The 17,871-nt window shown below is 44.8% G+C and overlaps 1 protein-coding gene across 2 annotated transcripts in view; it reads left to right on the top strand.

Moving 5' to 3' along the window:
- MMRN1 (multimerin 1) overlaps nt 1-8,966 on the top strand; it is a 72,097-nt gene extending 63,131 nt beyond the window's left edge. For both annotated transcript variants that reach the window (XM_081876646.1, XM_081876645.1), the window contains exons 7-8: nt 1,789-1,938; nt 5,994-8,966. In XM_081876646.1, coding sequence (XP_081732772.1) covers nt 1,789-1,938; nt 5,994-6,415 — 572 coding nt within the window. In that variant the 3' untranslated portion in view covers nt 6,416-8,966. The remainder of the gene's footprint in view (nt 1-1,788; nt 1,939-5,993) is intronic.
- Nucleotides 8,967-17,871: the final 8,905 nt, after the last annotated feature.

Below are 17,871 nucleotides of genomic sequence, written 5' to 3'. Positions count from 1 at the left end.
CAAGCGATAATCAAGTTTTACTGTGATTGTACCTCTTCAGTCTGTAGGGATGTGGGTGGCACTGTGGGTTAAACCACAGAGCCTAGAACTTGCCAATCAGAAGGTCGGCAGTTCAAATCCCTGCGATGGGGTGAGCTTCAGTTGCTCGGTCCCTGCTCCTGCCAATCTAGCAGTTCGAAAGCACATCCAAGTGCAAGTAGATAAATAGGTACCACTCCGGCGGGAAGGTAAACGGTGTTTCCATGTGCTGCTCTGGTTCGCCAGAAGCGGCTTAGTCATGCTGGCCACATGACCCGGAAGCTGTACGCCGGCTCCCTCGGTCAATAAAGTGAGATGAGCGCTGCAACCCCAGAGTCGGCCACAACTGGACCTAATGGTCAGGGATCCCTGTACCCTTTACCTCTTCAGTCTACGGCAGGTGGGAGAAACCTTTGGCCCTGCAGATCTTGATGAACTGCAACCCCCATCAGACCCTGCAAGCATGACAACGTCCAAGGATGATGGTAGTTGTAGTTCACCAACATATGGAAGGTTCCCCACACCTGGCCTACAGATAGAAGCAGAGCCGGCCGGCCTTTGAAGTAGGGTGAGGTAGCTGCCTCAGGCAGCAGAAGTGCAAGAGATGGTGGTCCACCTGCCCCACCACTTCTGCCACCAGCAGAACGCCCCCTCTAACTGGAAGCGTTCCAGTGTGTGGCGTTGTCTTCCCCACCCCTCAGTGATGCGGAGGGGACATTCCAACGCACCATGTTGCCACTCGTCTTCCCCACTCCTGGGGCAGAGAGGTGAGCATCGAAGCCTTGTGGAAATCTCACCGAGTTTGGCAAGCATGTGTATGTTCTGGCATGAGGAGGAAGTAGAGGGCAGGGCATAGAAGCAGTGTGGGGGCAGGAAGCAGTACATTCTTTTTTTCTCCTCAGGTGGCAAAAGAGGGTGGGCTGCCTGTGAATAGGAGCTCTTTAGTACTTGCTAGTTTCTAAGGTGGCACACTTACCTCTGCCATGTCTTTAATGCATTATCTCTACACCAGTGGTGGCCAAACTTGGCCCTCCAGCTGTTTTTGGACTACAACTCCCATCATCCCTAGCTAACAGGACCAGTGGTCAGGGATGATGGGAATTGTAGTCCCAAAACAGCTGAAGGGCCAAGTTTGGCCACCACTGCTCTACACAGACACCTGCATGTGTTGAGAGCCTCCTGCTGAAGTACACAAATGGTAAGATTCAGGTTTCTGTATGTACAGATGCCCACCTCACGTGGCATATTATGCCTGGGAGAGCCTTTGCCCAATCTTTAATTTCAAGATGCTTCCAGCTCTGCCCTAGGATAATTGCATGGCCTGGGGCAAGCGACTGAAAGGGAGGTCCCCATCTGTAAAATGGGAGCAGGATTGTAAAGCGCTAAGTAGCATATAAATGAGGGATAAAATACTATTTGACAGTATGTTTGGACATGGAGGCTGGGACTGAGTGCTTCCCTCATGCCTTGGATTGGCAGAAATGAGGAGCAATTAGCCAGTCGAGACCCAGTCAGTGGCAGCAAGCAGTGTCTGACTAAATTCCCCAGTGGCAAATAATATTAAGCAAAAACACCACTACCACACAATCCTGGGAAATGGTGTAATTTATATGCAAATAAACAATGGTGGTTGTCTTTCTCCCCATATCGCCTCTAACTTGAGATTCAAATACAGCTAGGGAAGAGATGGGGTAGGAAGCTGCAATCTGGAAGTCTTTGCAAAGCTCCTTGCTTCTGTGCCTTCATGTCCTTCTCTCCCATTCAATGCAGGTGATTATCTGAGCTGCAGCAGCTCCCCGTGCCAAAATGGGGGGACCTGTGTCAATGAGAGGAAGAGCTTTGTCTGCGCTTGCCGTTATCCTTTCGGAGGAGCCAACTGCAGCACGAAGATGGTGGCGGAAAACGCTCCTACAAGTATAGGCGAGTATAAGTGCGACCTAAGCCATCCCTTTGCCTGTGCCTCTTCTGCTATAGATCAGAGATTACGAGACCCAAGTTCTCTCTCCTAGTTCCTCTCGACAAAGGCTTCCCAGTGGCAGAGTCGTGGCTTTCTCTCTCTCCTTTAAAGCACTCGGTTCATGATGAGAGTCCGCAATCCCCCGTTTTGATGCATCCCACATCACAAAGTATAAAATTTGATTTCTTTCACAAGCCTGTCCATAAAAAATAATAATAGCAAGCAGCCCTATGGAGGGATTGAACAAGATGGTTGTCAGCTGAGCAGCGCTATCATAAATAGGCCAGAGCAAGCTGGCAATTTTTTTGTTACAGAGGCTGTGAAATTGCATTATTGGGAAATTACGCGTTTGACTAAGGCTGCACCTTCCATTTCAAAATATAAATAAATAAATAAATAAATAAATAAATAAATAAATAAGGCAACGGACATTCGAGCCTGAGGTCTGTGTGTGCGGCAGCAGTTCCTTTCTCACATTCCCTCAGGAGGGGAGAAAATGGAATTGGTGCCTCTTGCCTGTGGTTCTTCATGAGTTCAGGAAAAGGTGTGAATCGCACTAGTTTATGTACAATGAGATGCATGTTGGCTCCACCTGCGTAAAACGGATCTCTGAAAAAGACTCATTCCTTCTTCATGCAGCACATAGCTAAACTATGGAACTCGCTCCGACAGGAGGCAGTGATGGCCAGCATCTTGGATGGCTTTAAAAGAGGATTAGACAAATATAACATAGCTGTCAACCGTCCCTTATTTGGCGGGAAACTCCCTTATCTCAGCGCCGTGTCCCACTGCTGTCCCTTATTGATGATGTCCCTTAAATTTCCCGGGTTTCAAAGGAAGCAGCTCCTCTCCCTCCCTCCCTGCCGGCTAGGGAGGAAAGAGGCTCCAGCTGTGCTGCTTGGCTGCGTTGCTCACCCAATAAGGAGTCTAAGAACGACTGGGGGTGGAGCTTGCATGCCTTGTGCCCGGCCACGTTGTTTGGGGACTCGCCTTTGGTCAGCGCTTCCCAGTAGAGAGGTGACGGTGGTTTTCCTTGCTGCATCCCCTTTGCCGAGTTGCTGCGCTGTGGGAACCACCGCTTGAGGCTTCGTTTGCCTGCTGGCTGGGCTTTCTGCCTTTGGCTCGGAGGGGCTCAGAAGCTGAACATACCTGTGTTCTGAAAATCCCTTATTTTGGCTGCTGGTCCCTTCTTTTCAAATCTGTAAGTTGACAGCTATGAAATGTAATCATTTCACCATGTTGCTTGTTACATGTTCTCAGCACCATTGGTGCTGGCTCCCTGGGGCCCTGGTGCCCAAGCACCCACAAAATTCCCTACGAAGGGGCCTGGCACCCACAAATTTTGGTGCCAGAGCCATGCACGCTGCATGGCACACACGTCCCCAGACACCCATGGTCGTGGAGCCAAGCTGGCACTCCTGCTCAGCTCCTTTGGACCATTTTGCACAGTGTGCAAGCAACAACTCGGAGCAGACACTCAAAAGGGAGCCACAGGCAGTCTCATGAGGACAGGGTCAGTTCCAATGTGGGTCCCTCCTTCATCACTTGGCAGCTCTGGCAAACGTGCCTGAATGCAGAAGCAGCAGTCAGTGGCATGAGCCCTCCGATGGATCCGCCATTTTTCATTTCCCACAGTGACTCCAATGAAGCATCATTCTGGGGCATTCTGGGAAATTAGAAGAGGAGCTTCCAGACTCAGCTGCCCAGGGCAGTCATTGGGGATGGGGGTAGAATCATAGAATTGTAGAGTTGGAAGGGACCACGGCGGTCATCTGTTCCAACATGTTGCAATGGAGGAATCTGTTGCCCAGTGTGGGGATACCTTGTGTTTGATCACACTCACATCTTCCATTTTTAGGCATTCCCCTCAAATTTATTAGATGTCTCCCTCCCAAAGTGATTTGTGAGATGCCCCTTAAGCGAGTTACAACATTTGTAACAAAAAAAATACAGTGGTACCTCGGGTTACAGATGCTTCAGGTTGCAGAAGCTTCAGGTTACAGACTCCGCTAACTCATAAATAATACCTCGGGTTAAGAACTTTACTTCAGGATGAGAACAGAAATCACGCAGCGGTGATGCGGCGGCAGCGGGAGACCCCATTAGCTAAAGTGGTACCTCAGGTTAAGAACAGTTTCAGGTTAAGAATGGACCTTCAGAACGAATTAAGTTCTTAACCCGAGGTACCACTGTAATATGGGAGGAATTTGTGTCTGGGTTTGAGCTCTCGCACCAACGTAGACTCTGCTCGGCCACAAATGTTCAGTTGAGGCATCACAGTGACGCTTGCTATAAAAATGAGCAAGCTGAGATTTGCATTTGGAATACATGAAATCTGTGTTTTATGCCTCTCTCAGCCACAATTTTGTCGTTTCTCAATCATTTTTTTACAGTGATGCAGGCATTGGTTTATATGCTACGGGTGAAGGAAACGAAACAAAGGACATTTTTATTTCCCCATTTATTATTATTATTATTAAGCTTCCAAATCTCCCCAATCTTTGCTTGCGAGCAAAATTTTGGGCATATGCAAGCATGTTACATTTACAAAAATCTGTGACACAGCCATTGGGGGGGAAGAGAATGGCATGAAAGCTTTTCTTCTTAATAATGCAGCACAGTCAAGACTGAAATTTCCTTGCTGTTTCCGAAAAAAAGAAGCATTTTTTTTCCTATTGGTGCGTTTGACGCTAATTGTGGAGAAAATTGCTTTCTATACAGTACTTAAGAATTCATTCCGCTTTTCTTCTTTAGCTTCTTGAGAACTTGACAGGAGGCCTGGGGGGAAAGTTTACAACCACCCCTGTGTCTGCAATACAGAGTTGATCCCATTTAAATAGGCAATTCCGCTTGAGGAGAAAACAACAAAAGGCAGATCTGGATGTTATGGCAGACGTGGGGTGAACGTCGAAAATAGCAGCCCTACGTGTAGATCTTCCTGCTCGCCTGTACTTACACTCGCTCCGTAACATGACAGCATTGTGCTGGTTTCCTCACCTTTTTGCTTTGTACTATTGGCTGCTGTGGGGCAGGCAGCAGGACAGGGTTCACAGTGAGGTAGAGGAGGGAGAAGGTGTCTTATCAGCCCAACGTATTTCAAGTCTTATGACTCTTACTCAGGCATAAAACAGCTAAACCAAGGATGAGTGGTTGTGACCTTTAACCCCCTAAATGGCTTCGGCCCTGTATACCTGAAGGACCGTCTCCATCCCCATCGCTCAGCCCGGACACTGAGGTCCAGCACCGAGGGCCTTCTGGCAGTTCCCTCACTGTGAGAAGTGAGCTTACAGGGAACCAGGCAGAGGGCATTCTCGGTGGTGGCGCCCGCCCTGTGGAACGCCCTCCCATCAGATGTCAAGGAAATAAACAACTACTGTGGTACCTCTGGTTAAGAACTTAATTTGTTCCGGAGGTCCGTTCTTAACCTGAAACTGTTCTTAACCTGAGGCACCACTTTAGCTAATGGAGCCTTCCGCTGCCGCCACACCATCAGAGCACAATTTCTGTTCTCATCCTGAAGCAATGTTCTTAGCCTGAGATACTATTTCTGGGTTAGCGGAGTCTGTAACCTGAAGCGTATGTAACTTGAAGTGTATGTAACCCAAGGTACCACTGTATCTGACTTTTAGAAGACATCTGAAGGCAGCCCTGCTCAGGGGAGTTTATAATGTTTGATGTTTTATTGTGGTTTTTATCATTTCTTGGAAGCTGCCCAGAGTGGCTAGGTCGACCCAGTCAGATACGAGGCATATAAATAATAAATTATTATAATTATTAACCATTAGCTATGCTGGCTGGGGTCAGAGGAAATTTTAGGATATTGCAACTTCGAGGTCTCCTCAACCTTCATTTCTGAGTTTCATTGGATGTTATAGGAAAGAAATACACATTGGTCTGGCAATTTCAATAGCAGACCCATGATTGCCATAACATCTAGCTTTACCCAACGGTTCTAGCAAATGTGCTTATCTTATCTTTGCTTATCTTTGCATTATGTTTGTTCCCCCCCCCCTTGCAGATTTTACAAAAGGATCTTACAGATATGCACCAATGGTGGCCTTTTTTGCTTCGCACACCTACGGAATGAATACTCCTGGCCCTATTCGATTTAACAATCTGGATGTCAACTATGGGTCTTCCTATGTCCCAGCAAATGGACGGTTCCGTGTGCCATACCTTGGCATTTATGTCTTCGAATACACCATTGAATCAAACAGCCCGCTCCTCTCAGGCTACCTAGTGGTCGACGGAATAGACAAACTGGGCTTTCGGTCTGAAAACACGAAGGAGAACAAATACCTGGAGAGAGTGGTTACTGGAGATGCCTTACTGGAACTGAACTATGGGCAAGAAGTCTGGCTCAGGCTGGCAACAGGCTCTATCCCTGCCAAATACCCACCTGTCACTACATTTACTGGCTACATATTGTACCGCACATAAATTCCACTCTATAGAAAAGCAGTCACTCAGAGTGGTAACTCTTCTCCTTTGCTTCTAATAAAAATAACTCTTGTTTGAGGCTGCCATCTTTTCTTTTAACAGCTGCATGATAGGCAGAAATGAGGCATGAAACCTCTTTCCAAATCAGCATCTTCGTGCTGTAGGAAGCAACATTCTGCCTGCCACACAGATGTTAAAAGCAGGAGAGGCCTTGTGGAAAATAGGTGGTGAGGCCCATCTCATTAGATAGTTACCTGAATGTCAAATTTTGAAAACGGCCAGCTGTCCCATTGCACCTTTGATTGGCAAAATGGAAGTATTTGTAAATAGGTCTCCCATAGTTCTAGGCACCCCATCAGCTGAATGTCTTCAGTATGTCCATTATTTTTATGCAGCTATTTTGCACCAGTATAAAAGAAATGTACAAGAAGTTATGCATGTTATCACCATTGTTTAAGTGAATTTGATTTCAGTCACTTTTGGGATTTGTGTGACGTAGGCCACCAGTGGGTAAAACTTAAGCCTTGCTTTTATGGTCCACCAGCCAGTTGTACAATAGTGGCTCAGGGTGGGGGCAGACATACACTAAGTTTTTAGGGACCTCTGAATGCATGCTTAACTCTGGAACTGAGCTTACTGCCATGTCACACAAGAATCCACTCCTGGCTTCCCTCTTATTTTCCTTCAGTTCAGCCTTGCACTTCAGGGTGTGGAAAGCTTTTTTGTTGTTGCACTTGTCAAGCTACTGAGATTCCAAAACACATGCAGTGTCTACTGCAAATCACTCAGTAGATTCCTTCTGCCCACCCTGTCCTGGCATAGCCATTTGCTCATGTGACACCATTTTCTATTTTGGGAGGAAGCTGTTGGGATGGCGGGTGCCATCGAGCTGAGAAGGGCCCACCTTTGTGATTGGAATGGTCACATAAACAGACCAGCAGAATGGGACTGCATCACTGGGAGCCTTTCCCAACCCAATGGGTCTACTTCTGTGAAAGGGGCCTGCTTAGGAAGCACCTAAGCTTTTGAATCCCGAGTCCAAAATGGCCAGATTTCATTAAGTTTCACTCTTCATTTGGTTACATAGAATACTTAGTTGAAGAAGCAATGTGCACATAGGCCAAATATAAACTATGCCTGCATATATATTCAGTTGGCTTCCATTTAGTCTCACCACCACCCTTTCATTTTTATTTGTTCATACCAAAATTTGTAGACATGTAAGGTATTCACATTTTACCTTGAAAAGATTCCATCTAAACAGCAGAATTCCAGGAAGTGTAACCTCTCTGTAATTGCGAACTTCCAATAAGTTTTTAATAAATTGTGTGGCACACACTGAACAGATTAAGAAATCAATCAGAGCACTAAAAGAAGTGTGATGCTATGAGGCAACTGAATGAAAGTAGTCAGGGCCAGGCCAAGACATTTTGGTGCCTGAGGCAAAGGACAAGAGAGTGCCCGCTCCCTGGTCCATGTGCAGAAGCCAGCTGGGCTGCCACTTGAACCTTAACACTGGTGATGGAATAGTGTCATCCCATGCCGCCTGCCCAGCACCTCTTTCTTGAGGGGTACACCTCCTTCTGCCAAACGGTAGGGCCGGCCCTGATGGTGGTTTCTCTTGCTTTAAAAATAGCAGCAATAATTGTTGAGGTGGGAATATATATATATATCGCCTAATTCCAGGGAGCTATATGGTTTACACAATACACCACTCACAGGGGAGAGCTTTGATGAAAACCTGATCAACAATCCATATATTTAATCTGCGGCTCATAAATTAGACAATTAATAGCACCAATTAAGGGGTTAACACATTCATCCCCCCTCACTTCCTGCTGGGTCACATTCACTGATAATGAATCCATGATGCCTAAAATGTTAGGCAAAAAAAAAAAAAAAATGGGTGGGAGACTGCGGCAAGGGAACTGTATATTATTTACAACTGCTGTTGAGAATAACACTGGCTCAGCTCATGCTTTGCTTTTTTAATCCTGTCTTCTGTTTATAAAAGTAATCTCCAACACACCATGAACTCTGAATATATATATATATATATATATATATATATATATATAGTCCAACCATTTATTTCATCAGCTGCACCTTATCTTTCTGTAAATACTTAAAATCCCCCATTTGTCACTAACCTATCCTAGCGTATCATTGAATTTTATCAAATGTCGTGCCCACATGGCTAAATCCTTCCCCACCCCTTGTATGACTTTGTCAGTTTAATAACCTGTTTAGCCCTCTTTATTCCTGCCATGGATAGGGCTAAATAGCGTGGAAATTACTCTGCGGATGAAATTCAAATGACCCACCAGAGACTGCGTCTCTCTCTTTAAATATGACTTTCACTGCCCTTCCTGCCCTCCCTGCTTAATCCTTCAAGCCAGGTCTCCATCTTCAGAGTTGCTAATTGTTTTCTTCTAAAGTCCATTTCTTGATAAGGCTCTCTTGTTGTATATTTTCCTCCCTGATACCAACAAATTTCGTTTCGCCGGAGCAGACCTCTGACCTATAGCCGTTTCAAATAAACGCATTTACTGAGAGTACACCTATAATGAAAACCACACCCAATTTGCTTATTGAAAAAATAACACATATACACACTTCTCCATAGTTGTCCTCTTGAAGCTTGTTGGTTACAAGTAATAATTTAACAGATGGATATTAAGACAACATAATGTTTCTAAGAGTGGTGCAAGTCTTTTGAGAGTTCTGTTGCTGCCGTAAAAAAAAAAACCTATGGACGCATCTTTTTATTATTATTATTCTTTTGGAATAAACAAGAATTAACAAAACCAAAAAACACCACGTCTGCAGTTTTTGTCATGTCGGTTTGCGTACAGAACACACAGAGAGCAAGCACAATTTGTGGACAACTCCAGGACCCCAGCATTAATTAGTGTATTTTAAAATAGTGTATTTTAAAATGGGGTTTTAGAGTTTTTAGGGGTTTTTGAATGTTTTATGTAGTTTTTATGTAGTTTTATGTAGTTTTTATGTAGTTTCGTGGTAGTTTTATGTAGTTTTTATGTAGTTTTTCAATTTCATTGTTCCGCAAGGGACAATGACAATAAAGATATCGTATCGTATCATAATTAATGGCCCCTTCAAATTAAGGCATCCCCCCAAAAATGAATATTGAACAAATTGGCTTCTGGCTCCTCCTCCACCACCACCTATTAACAAATGTTACACCTTCAACTCTTCCTCCCAGTCTGCTCCATCTTCCCCCTCTGACCACTCATTGCCTTCCTCCGTTGGGGGTTCCCCAGCTAGTGCCTCCCACCAGTCCTCTGCATCCAGCCAGTCCATGACAACAACATCCCCTTTGCAGATGTCTCTGCTAACATGCAGTTAGATATAGGTAAGAGGTCCCATCACCTCCTGGCAAATAGAAGGGGAAGAAATGGAGGCAGCAGTCACGAAATTAAAAGAGGCCTGCTCCCTGAGAGAAAAGCAATGACAAACCTAGACAGCATCTTAAAAAGCAGAGACATCACCTTGCCAACAAAGGTCCGTATAGCTAAAGCTATGGTTTTCCCAGTAGTGCTGTATGGAAGTGAGAGCTGGACCATAAAGAATGCTGATCGCCGAAGAATTGATGCTTTTGAATTATGGTGCTGGAGGGGACTCTTGAGAGTTCCATGGACTGCAAGAAGATCAAACCTATCCATTCTGAAGGATATCAGCCCTGAGTGCTCACTGGAAGGACAGATCGTGAAGCCGAGGCTCCAATACTTTGGCCACCTCATGAGAAGAGAAGACTCCCTGGAAAAGACCCTGATGCTGAGAAAGATAGAGGGCATAAGGAGAAGGGGACGACAGAGGACGAGATGGTTGGACAGTGTTCTCGAAGCTACAAACATGAGTCTGACCAAACTGCGGGAGGCAGTGGAAGACAGGAGTGCCTGGCGTGCTCTGGTCCATGGGGTCATGAAGAGTCGGACACGACTAAATGACTAAACAACAACGACAAGAGGGGCCAGCAGGAGATGTTATGTTATTTTCTGTTCCCTGCACATGAGAAGCTTATACTTATTCTCTTCTTTGGCAATCACTCATAGCCAAGTAAGATTGTCTTCCATGAACACGGTCTTAACAGTGGGAGAAACTTATAAGCACAGCCTGAATAAGTCTATAGTTTAATATGGTCCCTGCCATCTATTGGTGATTCTGCAGCAATACATAACTCCATTAATAAAACTCCATTAATAAAAAATAAAATAACTGGGATGGTGTCTGTTGTTCTTAAGCAAATTATAGATGCTTTCAGCATTGCTGTATCCCAAATGGATCTTGACTTGAATTCTGTGCTGATTTTCAGCTGGCAGTGCAGAGACATTGGAAGGAGAAACTTCTTTTGTCTGCTGATGTTCCCTTATCTGAAGGAACTAATTGGAGATCGTAAATCGCTAACAGTAAGCTAAGCCCAGCTTGCTGTGTCACCCATCAATTGCAATCCCATTAAAACAGCCCTACTGCAGCACACATCATCAGGTGCACAGAGATGCATTAGTAATGCTGTCTCTGTGGCAGCTGGATAAACCTTAGCATAATGCAAAGGTGATCGTCTCCAGCCCTGTTCCCATCATGATTAAGGATGGGGAGGAATTTGGTTCAGTTCACATTTTAATGTGACTCCATCTATTGGCACTTCCCAAGAACTAAAATGCAGCTGTCCTTCCAAGTTCACACCTCTGAATTTTGCAATTCAGTTCTAAAAGGAGAAGAAGAAATCTATATTAGAGGGAAGTATGCATGGAAATGCAGACATTCATGTGGAAATACAGCACGCCAAAAATGCATTAAATCAGCTTGCAAAAATGTGCACATTACGACAAAGTTGCATACAAAAAAAATGTACCTATTAAAGAAAGGCACATTGAAATGCTGGTGAATTTTCAGGAGGATTTTTTTAAAAATCCACAAACTGATGCAGAAATGTAATGAACTGAATTTAAAATGGGATAAATATCTGACCATGAACATTGCTACCAAGCCACACCCAACTGCAAATGTGGCTCCCTTAATGCTGTACCATCAACTAGTGAACCATCCTAGATTGTCTCCCAAAATGGCACCACAGCCCATTTCTTTCCTTACTCCTGTTCACTTCTTTTACCTTTACAGCAAGTCTAGGAACAGGGGAGGAGGGCTACTAGGCCTATCGACACCTTGGTCTCAGGAAGCATTTGTCATTGACCATAGCTGCAGATCAATAAAATCGGTCAGGCTAACCATTATGCAGAAGAGAGTGAAATCAATCACCCCAGCTTCCTGCGGATCTTTCTCTCCACCTTCCCAGCTTCCCCATTGCTACTCTCTTTAAGCGTAAGTGCAAATAGCCTCTCCTGCAGCACATTCATTTTATGCTTTCCCCGATAATCCAAATGTGAGCGCTTATCTCTTCCCCAAAGCTCAAAAAATGGTAGCCAAGTCCGACACCCGGCACATAGCAGGCTGCCTCCTCTGTATATTTGGATAGCCCAATTACCATGGCAACATTTTTATCTGCTTTGGCTTTGACAAGCCCATCCAATTTATCGTGGCGCTTTGCACGATTCTTTCCTCACTTATGACAAGTGAGCCATCCTTGAAAGTGTTTGTCAGCACGTCACTTTTCCAAACACTTTGTTGCAAGCTGCAGGTTTTACAAGAAGCAAGATATCCTATTTCCCTGGCTTAACAGTACCAGTTGCACACTTTATTTACAAGCCCCCAGTAGTAAAAAAATAATAATAATGAAAGAGAATGGGTGACTTTGAACATAGTTATCTGGACAGGTGGTTACCTTCGTGGAATAGAGATGTGCAAATCTGTCAATTTCAGTTTCTCTTAATCTCTCCTTTTTCAACTCTTCGGTTCTCCACATTTCTTGATCAGTTTGTGACTTTTTTTAAAAAAAAGTCCTCCTGAAAATTAACCAGCATTTTATTTCAAATTTCTCCTCATATACACATATCCAATTTTCCTAATATACATGTTTTGCAAAGCAATTCTCTTATTATTTGTCGCTTTTTTCCTAAAAAAGTGAATTCAAAGTTACTTTAAAATACAACCCTTAAAATCAAGTATAAAAATCAGAGTAAAAACATCCTAAAATGCTCACCAAAAATGTATATAGAATCATAGAAATGTAGAGTTGGGAAGGGACCCCAAGAATTATCTAGACCAACCCCTGCAATGCAAGAATCTCAACTAAAGCATACATGACAAATAAATAAATGATGCTCCATACATGTATGTTAGCTTCACTAATATATACATTAGTAAGCACACTTTAACTTGATATATCCATTCTGGTATGCACTGCTTGACTGGACTAGTGTATCTCAGAAGTCAGAGAAGTGCAAATTTTGTAGGATGGTTGTGTTTTGGTTCACATATTGTTTTGGAAAGCATGGATCAGGTTTACCTTTAAATGTAAACTGCACTGAATTTATCCCTCAACCTATCCATTCTTAAGGAAATCAGCCCTGAGTGCTCACTGGAAGGACAGATCGTGAAGCTGAGGCTCCAAGACTTTGGCCACCTCATGAGAAGAGAAGACACCCTGGAAAAGACCCTGATGCTGGGAAAGATGGAGGGCACAAGGAGAAGGGGACGACAGAGGGCGAGATGGTTGGATAGTGTTCTCGAAACTACCAGCATGAGTTTGACCAAACTGCAGGAAGCAGTGGAAGACAGAAGTGCCTGGCGTGCTCTGGTTCATGGGGTCACAAAGAGTCGGACATGACTAAACGACTAAACAACAACAAAACTATAGAAAGAATGGAGCCAATTGCAATAAGTGGAGCCGCTCTCAGTAACAAAGCTAACCTCCCAAGAAAGAAAAATCTGAAGGCTGTGATTCTGACAAGTAAATAGATAACTATGTGAAACACTAATTTTTGTAGTGAAATTCGAAATGAACTTGGTGGGATGTTTGTTACATTTCGTTAAGAAGACTGTGAAGAGTATGCCAGCAGGGAAACAAATCTCGGTGTTACGCATTCTTACCATTGCAAAAATTCCACTTACCTTCAGCGGTAACATGGGGGTGCAGTACAGCGATGCCCCCAAATTCTCTACTGGCCCTTACAGCTGGGTCCCTCAGCTGGTAGAAGATGCAACAGCCTCTCCCGCCAGCTGGGGAACTTTGAATTTGGCCTGACGGCAGATTAGCCAATAGCAGGCGGGTTTTGGGACAGGCATGCTTGGGGGGGGGGCAGAGCTGAGTGGGCCCCTTGAGGACTTCACTCAGGTCTGCTCCCCGGGGGTAAAAAAAAGTGCCAGTCCCTCAGCCGGCACTCAGTCTGGAGACCGTGGAAAACTCTTTAAGACAGAACTGATTATTAAATGGACTGCACTTAACGAAGGATTCTGAAAACTACAAAAATCTAAATAGACAGGCAATTTGGTACATTAGACAAATGATTGGTTTAAAGGTTTAGAAACAGATTCATGCTATTATGGAATGTTAGAGGGAAAAATAAAAATTGTAAGGTAATGCAAGGTGTAGATAGAGATGTTCACTTCCTTATTCCCTTACAGGGAAAGGCTGTAGCTCAGTGCTGTAGAAGTAGTCAGTCCCAGGTTCATTCCCAATGGTATCTTCAGATAGGTCTGGGAGTGACCCCGGCCAGAAAGCCTGGAAGCCACTGCCCATCCATGTAGACCAGGGTTTCCCAAATTTGGGTCTCCAGCTGTTTTTGGACTACAATTCCCATCATCCCTGACCACTGGTCCTGCTAGCTAGGTATGATGGGTGTTGTAGTCAAAAAACAGCTGGAGACCCATGTTATGTACTGAAGTTCTCACCCTGGGCCAGCAGGGGGATATTGTAGATAGTTCAGGTCCACATAAGCAAATAAGAGATCAAAAGTGACGTTCAGTGATTGGATAGTTACAGAAAGATGTTACAGTTACGTTGTACTGGAGCTCTATATAAGCAGGCTGGCTGAACCCTTCAGTTCAGTTCTGTTCTGTTCTGACCTGTGAATAAACAAGACCTGTTTGGAGAATCGCTGTGTCATCTGATATGTTCACCCACAACTTAACAACCCAAGTTTAGGAAAGCCTGGTGTAGACACCACTGAGTTGGGAGGACCAATGGTCTGACAGCTTCCTCAGTTGCTATGAGTAATTGAGTACCATTGCATGGATGTAGCTTCAAAAACTAATGGTTGGAGCAAGTTGGATGTGGAGTAAGTGGCAATGTGAAAATGGCCATTGACCATCTAAGATCAGTATTGTCTACACGGAACGTAAGAGGAGGAGAAGCTGTTAGGATTCTTGCTCTGATTCTAACAGAAGCTGCATGGTACGGTGGTGATTGTCTCTTATGTTTTAAATGTTTCAGAGCTGTCCAATGAGTTGCTAAAACCTCAAGGACTGCCCCTCCCCATATGAACTGACCCTGACCCTGCACTCATCATCCAAGGCCCTCATTTGTGTGGCTCCTCCACATGAGGTCTGGAGGGTGGTAACATGAGAATGGGTTTTTTCTGCTGTGGCTCCTTATCTATGACCTTTAAAACTGTGCATGAGGGGGTATTTTTGTGTTTTTATATTGCGTGAATTGCAGCACAGCTAAGGGACCAGTGCCTAAAAATGATTCCTACAGCCCATTTTACAGCCCAGTCCTGTGAGGGTCAATTAATTAAGTAGCACCATCAGCACTGCATGTTTTGACTAACTCAGCTGGCATAAGCAATGGAAAGAAGACATGACATCTCTCCGCCCTTTTGAGTTCATAATCTGAATTTTAACAGGCAGCTGACAGAGGGAGGGTAGCTGTCTGGCTATAAAGACTGATAACTTTCTGGGGCCACCAAGCTGAGCCCCACAGGTCCAAGACACTGTGGAAGCACAATGGTTACAGCACCTGGCTTCCCTCCTCAGGCACAAGACTCCACATTCTCCATGGATAGTTTCCTCTCTCATTCTCCTATCCAGGCCTGCATAATTTGCAGGGTTCACCAACATAAAGACAGCTAACCAGAGACTTGATCATATATATACTGTATATACAGTCGTACCTCGGGTTACAGACGCTTCAGGTTACATACGCTTCAGGTTACAGACTCCGCTAACCCAGAAATAGTACCTCGGGTTAAGAACTTTGCTTCAGGATGAGAACAGAAATCGTGCTCCAGCGGCGTGGCGGCAGCAGGAGGCCCCATTAGCTAAAGTGGTGCTTCAGGTTAAGAACAGTTTCAGGTTAAGAATGGACCTCCAGAACGAATTAAGTACTTAACCCAAGGTACCACTGTATGCTCCTTTTCTACCTTAGCAAAACCAGGGAGTTATTCACACGCTGGATATGACACACTACAGCTGAGGAGGCTTCAAGGACAGGATGGCCCACTGATAGAAGACGTCCAACTGTGGCTAAAGGAAACCACTGCTGGTTGTGTCTGTATGGTGCTGGTCCACCTATTCTCCATGTGTGCTTCAGGAAGATGGTAGGAAAGGTTGACTGTGTGAATAGTCCCCATTTAATTCCGGAGTCACCATTAGAAACTTGGTTCTATGTGCTTTCAAGGAAACGTTTCAAAAGCAGACACAATTTAAACAGAAACCCCCCACATCTAGGAAAAACGCCATTTCTCCGAGCCTTGGATCTCTTCTTCATACACAACAAAGCTCTAACGGGAGAAGGGGAAAGTAGCAAGTATTATATTAGCATTGTTAATTACGTGCTGACAGGGTACTTTGCATTTTACAAGACAAAGATAAAGACGCAGGTTCCTGGCCTGATGAGCTTGTAATGTAAAAATCAAACTCTCATCGACTGATCGTACTATGAATGTATCACCCAGTTACCTAGCAACTTCCAAGACCTGATTAACCCTTTTTTTAAAGGGTGTGAAACGTACAACACTTCAGAAAGTGAATTCCCAAGTGATTTTTACCTAATCTTACGCATGTCGGATTCGTGGTTTCCCTGTCCTCAACCAACGGTTAACAGGAACTAGCCCCGACTATTAATCAGGATGTGATATTAACACCCGTGTGAGCAACGCCCCCCCCCCCCAATTTCCCTTTACTTCTCTATTACAAGAAGACCTTGAGATTATTTATTGTTCTGCGGACAAGTTTTGTCGTAGTTTTCAGTCCTTCCACGCAACTCGTTTGAGTTGGTTCACTCATTCATTTTGTAGCACTCTTCCCACCTGGTTGCTTCAGAACTGTTTGAATTTCTCCATGTCGTGTTGGCCCACAGATTATGTAGATACCAGCATCAGCCGGCAAGTAAAGGTGGCAGAGCTTACCTGACTTCATGTCACCAGCATCGCTGGAAATTACTGGGCAAGAGAAAGGATGAGATGAGGCAGTGGCAAAGTCAACACAGCATAGTGGTAGGTGGCCTTTGACCCCCTGCTGTGAACTTGATTTAGACCTCCTATTTGCATTTGGGGGGGAGCTCCCACTGATGGGAGTAAGAAATACCGTAGCTTCTGTTGATATCTCCTGTTTGGATCAGGATCGAAGAGTCATGATGACCTTATTCCTGAGCAATTGCAAGAAGCATAAGAGCCAACTCCTAGGGGCCAAGGTCCCTTCAGCCCCACAAATAAAATATTTGAGGAGGCTGGATGCGTCCCAAAGTTGATGGGCATTGCCATTTAAATGGTGTATGTGCACCGTGTCTCAGGCACCATGTCATTTTATCCAAGTTGGCACCTCTGACAAGAAGCATTTTCCAGAGAGCACAGGTCTGCAGCAAATTCAGCTGCTGAGAAGGTGAAATCATATCTCAAAAACTATTCCATTTATTACTGGGATATGTGTGGAGCTTCCCCTGAATCACTTAGAACTCCACAGAGGCCCTTTGTCAACACCATTCAACACAAGAAGGTTCATATGGCCATGCCAAGGTTGCAGTGGAGAATAGGAGGTCCAGGACAGTTCTTGACAGTAGGTTAAAAAAGGTAAGGTAAAGGACCCCTGGACGGTTAAGTCCAGTCAAAGGCGACTATGGGGTTGCCGTGCTCATCTTGCTTTCAGGCTGAGGGAGCTGGTGTTTGTCCACAGACAGCTTCCCAGGACATGTGGCCAGCATGACTAAACCGCTTCTGGAGCAATGGGACACCGTGACGGAAACCAGAGTGCATGGGAACACCGTTTTCCTGCCGCAACAGTACCTATTTATCTGCTTGCACTGGCATGCTTTCGAACTGCTAGGTTGGCAGTAGGTACCATAGAACGATATGGTCCACCCTAAGATGCCCAAGCATGTTGGCCTGGGATATCAGCCCTGCTGGTTCAGGAAGGAGCCTAAGGAGCCTGGCAGACACACACACACACACACACACACACACACACACACACACACCACTTTTCCTTTCAAGAAAAGTTAGCTGAAGGGAAGGCACTAGTTGTCTCCAGAAGGAAACCTCCTACAGAATGGGGAAGAAATCTCTATTGAGCTGCAGCCTTCCACCTTGTTATCTGGAAGC

The sequence above is a fragment of the Podarcis erhardii genome (genome assembly GCF_964252035.2).
Source record: "Podarcis erhardii genome assembly, chromosome: 9".
Lineage (NCBI taxonomy): Eukaryota > Metazoa > Chordata > Lepidosauria > Squamata > Lacertidae > Podarcis > Podarcis erhardii.
The sequence above is the reverse complement of the archived record's forward strand: the minus strand, read 5'-3'. Positions and strand labels throughout refer to the sequence as shown.